Source organism: Crinia signifera, chromosome 7 (genome assembly GCF_055691185.1).
Source record: "Crinia signifera chromosome 7, ASM5569118v1, whole genome shotgun sequence".
NCBI lineage: Eukaryota > Metazoa > Chordata > Amphibia > Anura > Myobatrachidae > Crinia > Crinia signifera.
Genome location: NC_139223.1, coordinates 192,359,566 through 192,380,231, shown reverse-complemented (window position 1 = coordinate 192,380,231; position 20,666 = coordinate 192,359,566). Strand labels below are relative to the sequence as shown.

At 43.5% G+C, this 20,666-nt stretch overlaps 1 protein-coding gene across 1 annotated transcript in view; it reads right to left on the bottom strand.

The window, feature by feature from the left end:
- Window positions 1-4,111: 4,111 nt before the first annotated feature.
- The window catches only part of LOC146020998 (intelectin-1-like), a 31,268-nt gene continuing 14,713 nt past the window's right edge, over window positions 4,112-20,666 (bottom strand). Inside the window, exons 4-8 of the mRNA XM_083154753.1 lie at window positions 17,544-17,791; window positions 17,106-17,264; window positions 13,934-14,054; window positions 11,054-11,160; window positions 4,112-4,689 (exon numbers count right to left, since the gene is read on the bottom strand). Coding sequence (XP_083010879.1) covers window positions 4,537-4,689; window positions 11,054-11,160; window positions 13,934-14,054; window positions 17,106-17,264; window positions 17,544-17,791 — 788 coding nt within the window. The 3' untranslated portion in view covers window positions 4,112-4,536. The remainder of the gene's footprint in view (window positions 4,690-11,053; window positions 11,161-13,933; window positions 14,055-17,105; window positions 17,265-17,543; window positions 17,792-20,666) is intronic.

The window sequence follows — 20,666 nt, the reverse complement described above, 5'->3', positions numbered from 1 at the left end:
CCCTATGACTGCATACGACTGTTTCAGTCGTATGCAAAGTCGTGTTTCGGAGGGGAATGTACAAAGCAGTCAGATACGACTGCTTTGTAACCCTCCGATGTCGTAGGAATTCGTATTAGTGGCACTTATATACGGCCGCTAATACGAATTCGTACAGGCAGTCTGTCGTATATGCGTGGGTGTTTTACACCAATTAGCAGCCGTATTATCAGTACGGCTGCTTAGTAAATCAGGAACCACCATTCTTTGTCGTATTCTATCGATGGTGTAGACATTCGTATTTGTAAATACAAATACGAATGTTCCATCTTTAGGAATACGAATTGTTGTCTTTTCGGGATTGTAAATCCCGAAACTACAAATGTGTAAAAAATAGGTGTATTTCTGCCTACGAATACACCTATTTTTTACGAATCCATTTTGGTAAATTTCCCCCAATATGTATATACACTACTTAAAAGCCTGTTAAAATGATGGTTTATGCAATGTACTTTTACATTGAGCTGTGACAGTTCTTACTTTCACTTTGAGCTGTGACCTTTTTTAGCCCAGAAATGCTCCACCCTACCCCCAGTCCCTATCTGCTCCTACCTCCAATCTCTGTCTTCACAGCTCCCTCTCTCCATATCCAGCAAGTGTCCTAGAAAGTGTCCTTGCAAAAATGGCTTTAATTTTTTTGTTATGAAATCTTTTAGCACACAAAGGAGTAATTGGGTCCGTTGAGTGGCCTCTAGTGGCCACTGGCAGTACTTCACCTTATAGAGGTGAGGAGAGTTAGCCTTTTAGATAGATATTTTATGATCAGAAATGGGTTCTTGTTAATTATGTTTTATTATTTGGTTGTGAACAACAAAGCATTGTATATGTCAGGAATTTGGCCCAGAGATGACTATAGGGTCCTACATACGCAGAGATGTGTGCCAGAGATACATAACGGGAGATTCAGCACAAGAGATTTCACTCTTTCAGAAAATGGGCAGTATTCAACGTGAAAATTCTCCGTGCATGGCGAGAGATTTCTCTCGCCATGCACTCGCCCTGTTCCGGAGGGCTCGCTGCCACTCCTGCTCCCACTATTCAATGTGGTTAAGACTCGCCGCCACTCGCGGCGAGTCTTAACCCCTGCAGCGGACGAGCGTCCGCGGCAGGGAGCTGGGGGACGGTGGCAGTAAGGGAGATTAAAGTCTCCCTGGCTGCCCCAGAACATATGTGGAGGGGAGGTGGGCTCCCCGGGACCCAGTATTCACTGCACCCGATCGTGCATATGTAATGATCGGATGCAGTGAATATATGAATATCTAATGAGCGGCTCGAGAGTTCCAGCCCCCTGCTCTGTGTAAAAAAAAAAGTGATTTTTTTTTATTATTATTATTAAATATATATTCATGTGCTATAAGCACATTAATAAAAAATAACATGCCCCTTCACAGAAAAAAGTCCAGATTTTTTGACACCAAAATTTTAAAAAATAAACCTTTTAGTTTAAAAGTTCACATTCCAGTTCTCCATGAAAAGATGGAGAATTGCTACACGGAGAGACACGGCGAAAATCACTTAAAAAGACGGCGAAAATATCACATTGAATAGGGTGGTTCACTTTTGGAGAGCAAAATGCTCCTTCCAACGCGAAAACAGCACAAACTCGCCATAAAACAAGGCAAATTTTTCTCATTGAATACTGGCCAATGAGCCACATACAGAGAGATTTGTGTCAGATTCATAATGGGAGATTCAGCACGGGAGATTTCAAATCTGTCACAACTGCCACAGAAAGTGAAGTAAAACAATGCACTTCATCACAAAAATAATGTTATATGGTATAGACATCTATCACATAAATAATGTATTCTTTAATAAGTGTTTTTTCACCTCCCCGCCAAAAAAAGTGGAAGACCATGTAAAATCACAGAGCGGGATGAACGACTGCTAAGTCACATGAGGTGTACAAGTGGACATCTCTGTGCTGATTCATAAAGCTGAAGGGTTCCGATATACCACTAGTATTAATGTAAGCACAAAAACTGCAGCGGGAGCTTAATGGAATGGGTTCCCATGGCCGAGCAGCTGCATACAAGCCTCACATCGCCAAGTCCAGATGGAGTGGAGTAAAGTGCACTGACGCTGGACTGTGGAGCAGGGGAAACATGTTCTGTGGAGTGACAAATCACTCTTCTCCGTTTGCCAGTCAGGTGGCTGAGGGATAGATTTATTAAAGCAGCGCTAAACGCGCCGCTAAAACAGTTCCGGCTTCATCTTATTAGCGAGGCGAAGCAGGAGGGGACACCGACAAGATATGTCAACATCTTGCCGGCCGAAGCAGGGGAGTGCTAACTCCCCCCTCCGACGATGTTCCCTCCTGGAGACAGCGCATCATTTAATACTGATGCACCGTCTCCTTCCCCCCCGGGCCGGCTGACTGGGCATGCGCGGGATCTCGCTACTCTCGCGAGACCCCCAGCGCAGCTCAGAGCCAGCAGCAGGGACAGCGCTGTCCCTGCTGAAGGCATAGGGCATCGCTGCCTGCAGCTGTCAAAGTCGATAGCTGCAGGCGGCGGAACGGTCAGCGATGCTGACCGTTCATAAAATCAGGCAGGAGCGCACTACGAAATATCGTAGCTGCGCTATGCCTCCTGCCCCACCCAGCCGCCAAAGTACCCGCTCAGCGGGTGTCATAGATCAGGGGAAGCTCTATCCCCTGCCATTAGGCACGGGGATAGCACATATCCCCCTGATCATCAGTACAGAAATCTACCTCTGAGTTTGGCGGATGCTGGGAGAATGCTACCTGTTAGGGTAGTGGAGGCCCACGTGCAGACTCCGGGCCAGAAACACGAAGTTTTAAAAGTGATCAAATGGAGAGTGATAAGCAAGGAGACAATCAGCTCCTAACCTCCATGTCACAGAATGTCAGGTAGGAGCTGATTGGTTGGTTTTTTATCACTATCCATTTTATCACTTTTGAAGTTTAGTGCATCTGGCCCTATATCTGGACCCCCTCCTCTCTAGCCAGCAGCGCTGTAGATGCTGGGCATTAGGGTCTGGGCCTTATCCCAGGGATTTGCTTACTGCTCATGTGGAAAAAAATGGCGGGAAAATTGTCCTAGGGATTTCTGCAGCATCGCTGCTGCTGACGCGGGACTCCAGATGGTATGTATCGAAAAAAAATAGGTGCATTGTGTGCGGCATGGGCCCCCTGGACCACGGGGGCCATTTTGTGCACTGCACCCATTATAAATACTCTGGAGAGAGGTGGAAGCTGTCACAGCTGCAAAAGGGGGAACCAATTTCATATATGGGCATTTGAATACAATATCATTACAATCCTTGTTGGTGTAATGGCCAGGCGTCCGAATACTTTTGTCCATATGAAATCCCCTCTTAAAATGATACAAAGACTAATTTCACTAATAATAACGTGATAATATTGTACATCGTTAGATTATAGATTTGTATTTGTTTAGTGACGATCCACTGGGAGTTTGGTACACAAATATAAATATACTGATTTCCTACGGTAAATGTATAATTAACCCTTTGAGTGCCAATGTTGCTGTGAGCGAGCCTCACAATATCCTCTAGAAATACCAGCGCTGCTCAATTGCGACGGTTCTTTTAGTATAAATAAATACAAATACAGCCAAGTCAATTCATTGAAGTTTAGTTATATATTGCACCCAAAGAACAGTCGTGAGCAGCGCTGGCATTTTTTATGGATATTTTGAGGCTCGCTCACAGCAACGTTGGCACTCAAAGGGTTAATTATACATTTACCGTAGGAAATCAGTAATATTTATGCTGGTATTTATGCCGGACCAGCAGATCTGCTTGCCTGCAGTACCGACTCCCGGCGCTCCTCCTGCTGCTGCTAATGAAAAATAGCCCTAACAAAATGTCCACCCCCTTACAGCAGACAGGAGGAGCCATTTTGTTGTAGACAAGTAGATTTGCAGGCCCTGTAGACCTGGCAGCGTCAAGCGGATGGATGAGTGAGGGTAAACTTTACTGGGGAAGATGGGAGGGGGTTGGGATCGCTGCCTAAATTTTCCGGTACGAGGGGCATATTTTGTTGTTATACTAGTGATTATACAAAATACACTGAAGACATGCAATGCAAAGTCTTTGCCTTATACATATTATAATTTATTGGTTCACTGCCAACTGCACTTTACAAAGAAATGTTTAATCATACATTTAAGGCCAGGCCTAGGGTATTAATCAAAAATCCACGGGGTAAATTTGCTAAGAATGGAGTTCTATTGAAGATAGGAAGTTGCCCATAGCAACCAAAGAGATGCTATATATTTATCTTCTAGAAGGTTCTAAATTATAGCTTTAGTAGTAATAACAAAGTAGACTATGATTGGTTGCTATGGGCAACATCCCATCTTCAATAGAATTCCCATCTTAGTAAATGTATCCCTATGTTTGGAATGGAATTCTAGCTCTGATTTTATTGTAATTCTATAAAAAAATATCATTTCCTTTCTGTTCACAAAAGTTTCTGTATTTATCCAATATTAAAGTTAGTCAGCGGGATCAGCGGTAGAAGATCAGTACGGCAGCCTCAATCATTTCCTTGCTACTACTCCATATAGTGTGCGTGCCAACTCCATCCCAGTCAAATGCTGTGAAGTCTCCGCACTGCCTGGGGTCCGCCTCAGGAATGTAGCCACCTCCACCAATGCAGTACTGTAACATAACACACAGATTCATATTTAGAACGTTAAAGGTAGAAAAAAAAAAAAAAAAAAAAAAAAAAAAGTGCTGCACTACCGTCTCTGCACTACCGTCTCGCAGCATTAAGCAGGATCTAAGGGCACCCTGAGTGCTCCTCCTCCGCTATTCCATTCAGTAAATACCTGTGAGCAGGGTATGTGTGGTAGCATCTGGGTAGAAAATTTGGTGACTAGGGACGGGATGCTCTAAACCAGAAATCCGGTAAAAAAACCATTATCGGGGTTTTCACTGCATTTCTGTATTCTCTCACCCTCCTCAGCAGTGTCAGCGCTGCGGAATGAATCACCAGCAGAAGCCTATGGGCTTCTTACCGCAGCGCTGTGTTGTGAGGGATCCGTCCCAGATCCCTCCCAGCATGCCCCCCGCCATCCCCGTCGCTCTGCACATGCGCAGATGGACTCCCAGGTCTCAGGCCCAGAAGTCCAGTGCCGGAGCCGCATTGCAAGGGACCGCAAGACCTGTGCTTTGCGTTAATGATCGTATGTGTTACAGCATATGTGATCATTAACAATGCGAAGCCCGGCGGAGGGGGACGAGAAATGTTAAAGCATCCCGCCCCAGATCCTGTATGTGAGGGAAAGAAATCTGTTCTACAGAGGGGCATGTGAAGAAAAAACTGACAGGAAGTAGGGGCAAAAAAATGGTGGACATATAATGGCATGCTGGAGAAAATGTAATGTGTAGGGGTGCTGCATGTGAGGTGGCATGCAAGAGAAAAGCTAGCAGGCAAAACAAGGCAAGCTAGAGAAAAGCTGGTGGGAAGATGGCATGTGAGGAAATAGCTGGGCAGCAGGCATGTGAGGTAAAAGCTGGGGGGCAGGTGGCATGTGAGGAAATAGCTGGGCAGCAGGCATGTGAGGGAAAAGCTGGTGTCCAGTTGGTGCATGTGAGGTAAAAGCTGGTGGGCAGGTGGCATGTGAGGTAAAAGCTGGTGGGCAGGTGGCATGCGAGGAAAAAGCTGGTGTCCAGTTGGTGCATGTGAGGGAAAAGCTGGTGGGCAGGTGGCATGTGAGGGAAAAGCTGGTGGGCAGGTGGCATGTGAGGGAAAAGCTGGTGGCATGTGAGGTAAAAGCTGGGCAGCTGGCATGTGAGGGAAAAGACACACTGAGGGCCTGATTCTTGTTCACCCGCAAAAACAAATTATTTCTCTAATGGACCAAACTATGCTGCACTGCAGGTGGGGCAGATGTAACATGTGCGGAGGGAGAGGGGAGAGAGAGAGGGAGAGAGAGGGAGGGAATTTGCATTTGCGAGTGTACCAGAATCAAGCCCTGAATGTAGTGTCCACCAACTGGACATCACCACAAGCAACGTTATTAGTAAGGGGTGTCGAGAGATGAGGTTGTGTAGTTAAGGGCCACACTGCACTGCTTTGCCCGAGGGCCCCTAATGCTATTACACATACTGGGTGACCCAAAATCATATAAAGGCATCCATTCTCAACTGGCAGGGAAGCCTGGCTACATGCCCACGACACTGCTATTACACTCCACCTGCCACTAGGAATGCTCATTGATTGCACAAAAATTAGGCCAGATGTATCAAGCTTCGAAAGTGATAAAATGGAGAGTAATAAACAGTTAGCTAATAAGCTTCTACCTGCCATGTCACAGACTGTGTTTGAAAATTAATTGTATTTTAAACCACCTTGCGCTGCTAGTAAACCAATTTTGGACTAATAATACCACTGGACAGAATAACACTGGACACACTGCTGAAAATGTAGAAAATTTTATATATAAGGCAAAAAAGAATAAAACAATTCATACATGTAAATTAGTAACAGTAATTGGTACAATACGATAAAAATACCTAAATGGCCATTAGGATTTGCGTTTGCAAACTAGATGAAGCTCCGTGATGGATTAAAAGAGAGTGATGATGGTAGTCACTGGGGGTAACCAGGATGATGAGGGGATGGAAATGGGAAAATGATGCAAATGAATAAGCCACACAGTTAATGGATGAATAAGAAGCACATGCAGGGTTAGTAAAGCTGATAAACCAGTACCCAGAATGAGGCACTGTAAGCAGTAGGTATTATCTCACCCTCCGTTGGTATGGTAATGGGAGGCGTTGGGGAGCTTCTGTTGGTGTATGCTCGTACCCAATTGGATGACACTGCAAGCGGGGAGCTTAGGTTGGAAAAGCTCTACCCTATGTGCTGGGTCTGGTGGTATGTGACCAACTGCGGGTGCTGTGTGGACGCAGCCAGGGGAGACAACGGCTGGACTCCAATCCTGGGTAGCGGGAGTAGTGCTCGACCGCTGGGTGGAAATGTAGTAGCTGCTGCCCAGATGACGGTGGCTTGTTAGCTTGAAGACCGCGGCAGACCAGCTGGAAGTTGAGGCTGGAAATCAGGGGAATCACGGAGGTTTGCAGACGCAACAGGAAGTGACGTCGACGCGTTTCGTCTCTATGGCAACGGAGACTTTTTCAAGACGGATGTTGTGCTGGCCCTACGCAAACCTATTTAAAGGCTGTATAGCGCTCGTTAGCCAATCATATCATTGAGGTGATCAACATATCATTAGAACAATTCTAAAAGCTTGTGTGTCCAGTGGAATGAGCAGTGTACATAAGTTGAGCAGTAATGTATTTTTACATTTTTAGCAAATCATTTCTGCAAACTATAATTGAATAATATTGAGTTTTCAGGTGATAAACAATCCTATGGATTTATTCAAATAATTGAATCTTACGTATTCAGTACTATGACCTCATTTAAAGGGGTATACACACCCGCGATAGAAAATGGAAAAACTTTTATTTTAAAACAATTCACTAATTGTGACACAACTCATTGCGTTTACCTCCTGGAGTGTCCCTGCAAATTACAATATGTGGGGAGGACAACACGGAGCATCAAAACCAGGTTTAGGGAACACAGAACAAACATCCTAAAGAAATATATGAATCACAGTATTCCTCGCCATTTTTCCCAACACCACCAGAGTGATCCTAGTGGCTTAACCATTACAGCTATTGAATTTATTCCGAACACCAAAAGAGGAGGAGATCGGTTCAGAAAGTTATGTCTGGCCGAAACCTCCTGGATTTTTAAACTAGACACACTCAGCCCGCAGGGCCTAAATGAAGCCCTGGACCTAACATGCATGGACTAGGACCTCCTTTGATCTTTAGATTGTTGGAACAATTCATTCATTCTGTTATTCCCCATGAGGGATTTAGAACCATTTCACCTTTCTGGCTCCCAGTTCCGTGCGGGTCAGGGGGAAGGACATCTACCCATGGTGCTTGATTAGGGGTTATTCCCTTCATGACACCGTGGGTCTGCAGATGAAACTTCTCCTGGCCCCCACGGACTTGAAACCCTAGACTGTTACTCTAAATCTGTACTAGGTCTCTGCCAACGACAAATATGTTTACTATTTAATAATATAGAAGATAATTAAATATATATTGTTTATCTATTTATTATTTATATGTTATTTTTATTTTATTATTTTTTATATATTTATTTGTTATCTATTATATTTCTATATATATTTTTATATATGGATTTTTTAATGTGTTTTTCTATTACCATTTATTATATATTATTTTTTATTTTTATTATTAATTTTAATTTTTATTTATTTACCGATCTTTCTAATTATGATATTCACAACACAGAGCCTCCTCTCTCCACTATTCCTGTATAAACAGATGCTATACGCATTTATATATGTATATAAAGATTCTATATACCTATATCTAACAACTTTGAACATGCTATATCCTATCTCTCTCCACTCTATCGCGGGTGTGTATACCCCTTTAAATGAGGTCATAGTACTGAATACGTAAGATTCAATTATTTGAATAAATCCATAGGATTGTTTATCACCTGAAAACTCAATATTATTCAATTATAGTTTGCAGAAATGATTTGCTAAAAATGTAAAAATACATTACTGCTCAACTTATGTACACTGCTCATTCCACTGGACACACAAGCTTTTAGAATTGTTCTAATGATATGTTGATCACCTCAATGATATGATTGGCTAACGAGCGCTATACAGCCTTTAAATAGGTTTGCGTAGGGCCAGCACAACATCCGTCTTGAAAAAGTCTCCGTTGCCATAGAGACGAAACGCGTCGACGTCACTTCCTGTTGCGTCTGCAAACCTCCGTGATTCCCCTGATTTCCAGCCTCAACTTCCAGCTGGTCTGCCGCGGTCTTCAAGCTAACAAGCCACCGTCATCTGGGCAGCAGCTACTACATTTCCACCCAGCGGTCGAGCACTACTCCCGCTACCCAGGATTGGAGTCCAGCCGTTGTCTCCCCTGGCTGCGTCCACACAGCACCCGCAGTTGGTCACATACCACCAGACCCAGCACATAGGGTAGAGCTTTTCCAACCTAAGCTCCCCGCTTGCAGTGTCATCCAATTGGGTACGAGCATACACCAACAGAAGCTCCCCAACGCCTCCCATTACCATACCAACGGAGGGTGAGATAATACCTACTGCTTACAGTGCCTCATTCTGGGTACTGGTTTATCAGCTTTACTAACCCTGCATGTGCTTCTTATTCATCCATTAACTGTGTGGCTTATTCATTTGCATCATTTTCCCATTTCCATCCCCTCATCATCCTGGTTACCCCCAGTGACTACCATCATCACTCTCTTTTAATCCATCACGGAGCTTCATTTAGTTTGCAAACGCAAATCCTAATGGCCATTTAGGTATTTTTATCGTATTGTACCAATTACTGTTACTAATTTACATGTATGAATTGTTTTATTCTTTTTTGCCTTATATATAAAATTTTCTACATTTTCAGCAGTGTGTCCAGTGTTATTCTGTCCAGTGGTATTATTAGTCCAAAATTGGTTTACTAGCAGCGCAAGGTGGTTTAAAATACAATTTTTTCCTTTCCATCCCTGTGAATTCTAGCTAATTCACAAACCACATGCAGCAGCAGTAAACACTCCAATTGATTTATTATTATATTTTTTTCACTTATTGTTTTAAGAACAGCGCCAGATACATAGTGTTATTTGTGGTGATTCCGTTCCCCACACATTGCACACCCCCCTTGTGTTTGAAAATTGTCAGACAGGAGCTGATTGGTTGGTTGTTTATCACTCTCCATTTTATCACTTTTGAAGCTTGATACATCTGGCCTAAAGAGAGATCTGGCTCCACCACGGCATCCTCCACCATACACCTCAGAACTGGGCCCTTACGGTTCTATATGCCCCTTTCAGACCGCACATATTAACCGGTATATTGCCGTTTTTTTTACCGTTTTAAAACGGTTATATGTGCAGTCTGACAGATCCAGAGCGAATTTACCGTTTTAGAATAACTGGTATTTAAAAACTGTAAAAAAGCAGGGTCCTACCCATTCAGACCCGTTTTTTTTTTGCTGTCTGAACGGGTCTGAAACGGTACCCAGGCAGCAGTGAGCACGATTGGTCCCCAGCGCCGTGCATATTTAAATGAGCCGGACGCTCATTTCATGTGCGCATGTGTAATGAGCGGCCGGCTCATTAAATATGCACGGCGCTGGCTCAGAGGGGACCAGCTAATGCTCAGTGTACCCTGCCCCTGCCTCAGGTACTGGTGGTTGGGTACCTGTGATGTGTGCCCAGAGAAGCAGCGAGGTATGCAGTGTGTGACATTGCACAGCCCTCCTTACAGCAGCCCATACGCCTCCCTCCTGCCCGCCCCGGAAACTGCATTCTCGTTGCACACGATGTTCGCAGGCTGCGCTTCCCAGCTGGAAAACATGAGGAGAGGCTGCCGCGGTTCGTGTGGTTAGTGCTGGGGGACAGACAGCGGAGGAAACATGTGCTGCTGACACCGGGGATGGGAATAGGAGGATGGCCGATATTACTGTGCTGCTTCCCCGATTCTACCTGGATCGGAGAGAGACCTTCGGGACTACGGGTGTCTGCTGACCCGCAGAGCTGACACAGACCACTGTGAGCCATTCTAGTAGCAGGGGAGCCAGATTATATATATATATACACCCAGGTGTGACATGTATTATATAACGCTTCCTGACTTCTGTAGTAACCTTTATTTACTAACCACTTCCATGTGCCAATGCCAGCTGATGCTGCCTTCACACCGCAAACCTGCTTTAGACCAGGTATTTAGACAGTGTGAAAGGGGTTAAACTTGCTCTGACCCGTTTAAAAAAAAACCTTTTAAATACCTGGTCTAAGCAGGTTTTGCGGTGTGAAAGCAGCATAATATTATATTCACTCATAAGTCTATGTAATGTAAATCCTAACTTACAGTATTCACATGGTTAACTGGGAAAGTATCACAGGTGGTGAATGGCAGCAACTTACATGTTCCGAGTTACAACCATTGGTCACTTTCACTCCGGCACATAACGCCAGCGCTGCTTTCTCAGCGTTAAACACACGGAATTGGATAAAACCAGCAGTGATTTCATCTGCAAAACAGGGTTTAAGGTTAGATTATACAGTGAGAGAAATGCAGCTCACTAATATTTATACAACACCATCGGAACACACATAACAGCCACAACACACGGGAGGTTTACTGACAGTTCCAAATAGTAATAAAATATATATTAGCTTTTATACAGTATACCTCTTCGGCAAATGCAGGACCACAACAACAATAGTATATAATGGTGATCATACATCTCATCTTTCAGAGGTTCCAAGTAAGGAGTTTCCGTGCCATCAGTGTGTCCACAAAGCGGGTGGGGCCTTGTGGAGGGGCGGAGCATCAGGCGGAGGGGAATGGCATCATCATTATGTGCGCGTGCCCAGCACTCCCTGAGCAGCCCTACATGACCTTATGGGGGATGTGATACTGCCCGATTTACCAATATCCAGATCTGTGGGCTACAGATCAGGTATATAGTTCCGGCAGGATATATGCACCCCATAAAATGTTTAATAGAAATATTTTTTTATTAATATATATATATATATATATATATATATATATATATATATATATACACACATACACACACACACATTATATATATATATATATACACACACATACATACATACACACACATACACACACATATATATACACACATATACATATATATTCCTTATATGCCGGCACTCCAAGACAGCTTTATCCGGTGCACTCTCCAAGCATAAGATACAGTTCCACAAGAGAAAAGGCACATGGAAACCAGTCATCAGTTTCAAATAGATATATTGGGCATAGATATAGATATATGAAGCAGGAGAATCGGCACGCTCACAAATATTAAGCAGATGCCCCGGGTGCCATCACTGATATAAAACAGGTAGGTAATGATGAGCATCACTCCAGAGGACTTTGATGTATAAATACTTTTTATCTCAGAAGATCAATTAGGATACATGTACAGCAAGTCGACGTTTCAATACATAAATGTATTTTTATCAAGACCACATGCTCCTACGAACTGAACAACCACTGGTGTGGTACAACAAGAATATATGCATTTACTTACCGGACTGCGGCTGAGTGCAGACGTCGCTCCGTCTCCTGCAGGAGATCGGGCGCACTCTGCTGACGTGATCACTCCCTAGTTGCCAGGCAACCTGTGGGGTAGTGACGCGTCCTCAGCCGCACGGACCCGTCACACATGCCGGGCTCATGGAAACAATCAACTGAATAAAAGACAACAAATGCAATGTAAATGCCACAATATATGTACACAAAATGATGACAGATACAACACTGTAACACAATACAATGCGCTGCACCACAATGAATAGCAGGTAAATGGGAGTGATCACAAAAGGATGCGAGTGATCACAAAAAGATACCCCAGTTCAAACGATCATTAAGTCCCAGCGGTTTCACAGTCTGAAGTTTGTGAATCCATTTAGATTCCATTTTCAACAGTGTGTGATCTCTGTCTCCGCCCCTTGTGTTTGTGGGGACATGACCAATAATAATGAATTTGAGGTCCATCACATTATGACTGGCCTCAACACAGTGGCGGGCCACCGGTTGGTTAGATCCCTTGGATATAAATGCCTTGTTTATGGCTGAGCGATGAAGAGCCATACGCTCACGAACTGTGTGGATGGTTTTGCCAACATAAAACAATGGACAGGGGCAGAAAAGTAAATAAACAACGTGAGTGGACAGACAGGATAGCACATGTCGAATGGGGAACGTGATATCCTTATGAGGGTGAAAGACCTGCAGACCACAAAATTCTTGCACTTCAGGCATCTGTAGCATCCAGGTGCTTTATGCAAAAAATTGCTGGGTTGGACAATGCCAAAGCCTGTGAGGTCAGTTTTCATGACCTGGTCTTTAATGTTACGCCCTCGGGTATAAAAGTGCATGGGTTTGATGGAATGAAAACATGGTAGCGTTCTGTCCGATTTAACTATGGGCCAAAGTGCAGAGGTGGCTCTTTGGACTACCAGGCTTGAAGTGGTGTACTGCTGTTTCCATGGTAACACCTTGCTGTTACCTGCTGTATGGGTGGTTAATAGTTGGGATCTAGGTATGGCCAAAACTTCAGCTTGCTGTTGTTTAAGTTGACGCATGTCGTATCCCCTTTCAGCAAACCGCTGTACTGCTGCATCAGTACTGGCGATTGCTGCTTCAAGACTGTTGGATATTCTGGCCACTCGCATAAGTTGCGACTTTGGTAGGCCACGTATCAGGGGCTTGGAATGGTGGCTGGAGGCCAACAATAGTGTCTCCCGGTCGGTAGGTTTGTTATAAACCTCTGTAACGATGATTGAGTTTCTAATGGTGACCAGGACGTCAAGGAAATTTATGCTCTCAGACTGTATGTTGATAGTATATTTAATAGGTGACATGCTGGCATTGATGGGCGCAATGTATTTTTCCAGGTGGTCCACCGGACCCGTCCATACCATGAACAGGTCGTCAATGAATCTAATGAATAATTTAAGATGTCTGCTAAATTCATCTTGGGTCAAAAACTTTTCTTGTTCTTCGCCAAACATCTATATGTTGGCGAAGCTTGGTGCCACGGGGCTACCCATGGCACACCCGCTGGTATGCTGGTAGAAGCACCCGTCAAATAGTAAATAAACGACTTGCTGTACATGTATTCTAATTGATTTTCTGAGATAAAAAGTATTTATACATCAAAGTCCTCTGGAGTGACGCTCATCATATATATATATATATATATATATATATATATTTTTTTTTTTTTTCAAACAGGATACATTCCATAGACAAACACTTACTTCTTCCATTTGGTGAATAGTAATTAGCTGTCTTCTCTGCATCTCCAAAATCATACACAACAGGTGGTGCGGGTCCATTGTTTGTAGGGCAGCTGCCAGTTTTGTATATTAGTGGGTATTTCTGAAAGCAGATAATGAAGGTAGCGTTATACTCTGGAATGTGTACAGCATTGTTCTAATCACCAGGTGCTTTCTTATTATTTCTTATAACTTGTTGGGGATGCACATAATTCATCAGTGCCGGATTATTCACGGGGCAACAGGGGACCCCACACATCCGGTGCCCCCACACCAGCACTGCTGCGGCAGTGTCGGGTGGGTGGCAGGCAGAGGGGTCAGGCAGGGGGTCCCTGCGGCAGATGGGAACTAGTAGCGCTACTAGTTCCCATCAGCTGCAGGGACCCCGTTGCTGACTGCCCATCCGCCGCAGGGACCCCGCTGCCTCCCCAGCGCGGCATGGACCCTGCTGTGCGGAGCCCCGCTACCTGGACCCCACGTAATCCGGCCCTGTAATTCATATTATAAGGTCATTTGAATACCCATCGCCTCGTGTGTACTGGGCTTTACTCTTACTATGCTTAGTAATACTATTATTAATATTGAAAAGTGATATCCACCTCATCCCCAGTGCTAATAATCTTCCTAACCTAACCTAGAGCATAACTGGGTGAGAGAAAGGTCTTCACGCTCCTCGTGCTTTCGTATGGGGATCGATGTTTTGCTACTGCACATGTGCATAAGCATTTATGTCAATGTGCTGGCTCCCTTTGTGAATTTTGTATAGTCTCTGGCCAGTTCGCACAGAGCAGTGCGGGAAAGGGGCGTGGTGGGGCCGGCGTGGGTTAGGTCAATGGGAACGATCAGCATTTCTTGGTCGTCTCCATGAAAACGCTGGGCGTTCCAATGGTGATTCGTCAGTGTAGCGGGTGCTGGGCGGGCAGCAGATGCCATCGGATGTCAGCTGCCTGCCTTGTTCATGTACCAGGGTGCCGCAAATCTGAGTCACCAGAGAGTGACTTAGATTTGCAAGTGCTTTAGAAATCATTTGATGGTCGGCGGCCTTCAAATGATTTCTGCCCCGCACGCAAGCTGCGAATGGATGGGTTTGGTATGTAATCCCGGCGGTCGGAATCCCGACAAGGGTGGGATGTGGATCGCCCCCCCTTGCGGGCTCGCTACGCTCGGCACACTAATTTATTCTCCATCTATGGGTGTCGTGGACACCCACAGAGGGACAAAGTGCCAGGATTTCCGCGGTCGGGATTCCAGTGTCGGGATTTTGACCACCGGGATTGTGACTGCATCCTGAATGGAGGTCTATGCAAAACATCTATTCGCATGCGTGCGGGGATATTCGACTTGTGAGGGTAGGGCGGACGTTCACGCGGGCTGCGTTTAGTTGGCTTGCAAAGGTGCGAAATTTGCAGCTTTGCGAGTCAACCATAATGACCTCCATACTTTCTAATATGTTATCCCTCAAAGGTCAAAAAATTTGAAAGCCAAATGCAGTAAATTGTTCATAATGTGAGGTCATCACTATGGGCCTTATTCTGATTGGTGCGGTCCGTTCAGACTTCTTTTGGAGGGCGCTTTTTAGCTATCTGCGCATGCGTAGGAAACGCAATACGCATTTGCAACGCAGCGTCTGCGCACTCGTTCTCACCAATACCGTCTACAAATGTGCACCGAACTCACTCGGAAAATATTGGCGTAACATGGGCATCATATGGGCGTACACAAGGATACGGTTTCAAAGGGGGCAAAACTGGGCGTAAATCTGGGCGTACACGAACAGTGGTAGGTGTGCATTCGGACCGGACACCGACTGCAAGCAAACCAACACAGCAGAAATCTGCGGAGTCCATGAGCAAGTTTCAGTTCTCGGAGAGCTCTGGTTCATGCGCTAGGCATTCAGATCGCCCAATTAGTACGCCCGCACCTGAAGCACTCTCAGCTGACCACAATACAATCCATTCCTCTACTCATTAGAGATTACACTCTTTTCACAGGTTCAATTGGAAGCATTGCTTCCCGATTGACTCTTGAGGGGTCTGGGATAAAATTCTTTACACCTGAGGCAAATATAGCTAAATAAATTACATCACTGAGCCTAGATATAATCAATATATTTTTCAGATGCAAATATATGGAAAAGGCTCCTGTGATCTTATCTAAAATACCATTGTCTCTGCAAGGGTATTAGTGACCTGTCTATTTAACTAGTTTTTTTAAGATATATGTTTTAAACTGTTTAATACTATGACCACTAATTGTGAATAAATTGATTATTAATTAACAGACATCATAGTAATACTGGTGCGCTCTCTTATTGGGCCAGATTCTCTAAGCTTCAAAAGTGATAATTTGGAGAGTGATAACCAATCAGCTCCTACCTCACATTTTTCAAACACAGTCTGTGACATGGCAGGCAGTAGCTGATTGGCTGGCTGTTTATCACTTTTGAAGCTTAGAGAATCTGGCCCATTATCTTTTTGGTAATTTGCATTCTGATTGCACAGAAGTCCCCAATTGAGAGCTGCAATTGTTAATTGGAGGGACATATATTGATGTGTGTGTATTTTACGGTTTTATTCTATAGAGGCTGGATTTAAAGTGCGCCCAATGTTTTGGCCACTTCTTTGCATACCCCTGTGTGTCTGGAAACAAATACATCACACAGGTGCCCAAGACATACCTGTGGTTTTGCCATCAAGTGCTCAAATTTTATCTGTAGCGTTAAACTTATTTCCATATACAGTACTATGGCTAGATTTTGTAGATGATAGGGTCCCCAAAAGTGGAAAGTGAACTTGTCTAGGACGGGTCCCCTAGAGATCCCCCATCTTACAGTACCCAGAAAGTAGAACATGGTAGTGTTGGATGTCCTAAGGCAGGTCTGGCCAACCTGTGGCTCTCCAGCTGTTGTGGAACTACAAGTTCTAGCATGCCTTGCTATTGTTTTACTATAAGGGAATGCTAAAACTGTAGCAAGGCATGATGGGATTTGTAGTTTTACCACATCTGGATGCCACAGGTTGGCCTGGCCGAAAGAAATCACATTTTTTTTTTAAAGAAAGGAGATACTGTATACTGTCTGTATCTACATCTGTCGCTATAGTGTTATATTGATTAGTCTTGTAAAATAAATATATACTTCTGATTCATACTTTACCTTGTACAGATTCAAGAGGTTTCCACCTTCATCAGGCAAAAAGCCATTATCTGTGCGATATCGGAGAATGGCGGAATCCCTCCATTTGGATAGTGGTGTCTTGTTTGGAACATGCCATATCCCCACATCATTAGCCGATATATCGTAATAACCAGGGTTCTGACCATATAGGAGAAATAATATTAGTAAGTAGCTGTAGGCTGGACGGCACTCTGTAGGCTTACAATAAATTGACAATGAATCAAATTTCATTGTATAACGTTTCAGGCTACAATACCCTTTATCAAGACAAGCAAAAAGAGAAATAATATTGATACGTAACGTGTGTCAGAGAAACATTTATACCTACAGATAACAGGGTAACAACCTCACCTAGCGCAATAGACGCTGAATGGGATATAAAATAGCAGGAATCCTGACACGAATGGTCCTTCTTACCTTGTAGTCATCACTGGTGGCCCCATCAGGTGACCCAAATGTGTTATAGTTTGCCCAGTTGCCGTCTCCTTCCAGGTTATTTATGTTGTTCCCCTGTTGGCTGGACCAGCGATCTCCAGTAGTGCACTTCCCAAGTAAAAAGTTTTCATGGACGCTGGCCACCAACGTCCAACCTCCTCCACCGGTGGTCATGTCACAGAAGGTTTCATAAGAAATCCCATCATCAGTGGTAAGAGTGTAGATTCCATCTGTATTAAAAGAACAAAAATATTCAAATAAAGTGAATTGTGTGTGCGGATAGAGACTTTTTTTCTTTACAATATATCTATATACTGCCAGAACTTTATAAACTACAGTATATATACCTATGCAACAAATAACAGCTCTTTGGTAGAGATGAGCTTGGAGAGAGATCAAGCACCAATCAGCTCCTAATGGACATTTTTAAACACAGTCTGAAAAGAATCAATCAGCATGACATAAGTTGATTGGTTAGTACCAAGGTTGTAGCTACCATAGGTGCAGGGAGAGCAGCTGCTATGGGGCCCAGAGGGGAGAGGGGCCACTTTCACATATACATGTGTTCTGTACAAAGGAATAGCTACCATAGGTGCAGCTGCTTTATAGTCCCAGAGCTGCAGCTGTTCTGGGACCCTGGGGTAGATTTATTAAGCTTGGTGAAGTGATAAACTGTCTGGTTTTTATCACCGGCCAATCAGCTCTTACCTGTCATTTCTCAAACCAAGCCTGTAGCTTTACAGGTAGCAGCTGATTGGACGGTGATAAAAAACAGACAGTTTATCACTTCACCGAGCTTAATAAATCTACCCCCCCCCCCCCCCCAGAGCTAAGACAGGCCACCTTCCATGTCACAGATGCATGTGTCAAATACATAAACCATCATTGGGTGATACTTAAGGGTCCTCACAAACATTTGCATTGGGTCCTACAGTATATCTAGATATATCCCTTCTCATTAGAATTTAGTATGAAATTATCTGGAGGGCATTAAAATGTGACATAATATAATCTAGGGCACTGTAATGCGACACAAAATGATGTCGAGGCACTAAAGTGTGGCATAATATTGATTAAGGCTCTGTATTGTGGCATAATAGGAACTGGGGATAATGTATGTCATAGTGGGCCAAGTGATAGAGGGTGATAAAGGACCAGCCAATAGGCTCCAGTCATTTTTCAAACTGTCTGTAGCATGACAGAAGATGATTGGCTGTTACTTTATCAACCTCTACTTTATTCACTTGTTAAGGCTTAATACATTTGTCCTAATGTGAATTGGGTACTGTGTTGCATAATGTGCACTGGCAGCCCTACAGTGTAACATTGTATGAATCATACCTTGCTATGGTTCTTAAAATAAACTAAGGCAGAGCTATGGGGCATAACATTAACTAAGGCACTACTGTGGTCTAGAAAATTAACTAGGGCACTATTATGGGGAATAACATTATTAACTGCTGTGGAAAGGGGTCTCTTTAGAAGCATTGGGAAAGGGGCCGTGTGTGTGTGTGTGTGTGTGTGTGTGTGTGTTTTCCTTTGGGGACAAATGTGATTGTTTTTTTTTTTGGTGTGGACAAATTGAGTTTGTTTATTCAGTTTATGTGTACTGGTGGTGTTCGTTCGTACAGAGTTGCATTACAGATTTGGATTAACAGTAAACTGCTAGTCAGGCACTATTTTTTATATAGAAAATAGTCTACTACAACCATAATGTTGTATCTTGGCATACCTTTCTTTATTTCTTTTTTAAATAAATAATTTTATTGTGTTTTACAGTGGAAAACATCATAACATACAGAGCAGAAAATACATTGTCAGGAACGTATTAACATATAATCAGGTATTTCAAAAAATACGTGAGGAGAAAAATTATTGATGAAATCGAACGGAGAAGCATCATTAAGAGACATTTCAAACTATGTATTATTCCGTTGTCAGCAGTTTGTTTTGTCTAATAAAGGTCAGTTTAACTGTTCTATGTTCCAGTGTCTCTTTTTAGACTCGGTTTCCTAGTTATTATGAATAAGCAAGGTAGCTGACCCAACGTCAACATTCTGAATAAAAAAAATATAGATCTAGACACTTCTCCGTGGACTATTGTAGCATTCCAACAAAGCATTATAACACTTGGGTACTTATGTAGTATCTGGGCGCCCGATTTTGAAATCGGGTCCATCGCATCGCATACGACCATATCGCATGATGGACCCGATTTTTCCATAGGATTCAATGTTAAAATGGACCGAGTCCATTTTAACATGGAATTCAAATGGGAAAAAGGGGTCCTTTTCATACCCCTACTATCCAAGTGGGCATGGAGTTGGATATAAACCTGGGGCTCGCTACGCTTCGGGCTCGGTGGCTCGCTACAGGTTTATATCCAACTCCATGCCCACTTGGATAGTAGGGGTATGAAAAGGACCCCTTTTTCCCCATTGAATTCCATGTTAAAATGGACTCAGTCCATTTTAACATTGAATCCTATGGAAAAAAATCGGGTCATCGCATGCGATATGGTCGTATGCGATATTGCATCTGATTGTATGCCTTAAGTTAAGGCATACAATCACAAAATCGGGCGCCCAGATACTACATAAGTACCAACACTTGTAATCATAAAACAAGAAAAAGGGGGGGGGGGGGGACAAAAGACAGAACCACTTACTTCAATACATTTTATATATCTCCTTCTGTGTACCGTGTCAATACAAATGCAATTTTGACCTGAAACAGTCAATTACATCATGCGTAGGTAACAAGACTCCACACATTAGACGGTATATAAAACAGTGTTAAGCTGAAATCTGGTCGGAGAAGGAACCAGGTAGTGGATTCAAATACTTTTTTTGTATTCGTCCCTGGTCCTGTTGATCAAGACTAAGAATGTACAACTCCCACTTTTTATAAAAGCGAGGAGCTCCTCTAGGTCTGCCCTCAAGGCATGTCGTTCGTAAAATAGTGTACTCAAGATGGCTTTCCTTAACTCCATGATGGAAGGGGAACTTCTGTGTATCCAGTGTGTAAGGATTAGCTTTTTGCTAATTGTTAAGATATTGGTCAAGACTGGTAAAGTCTGTGGTTTCTTAGGACCAAGGTCCCACA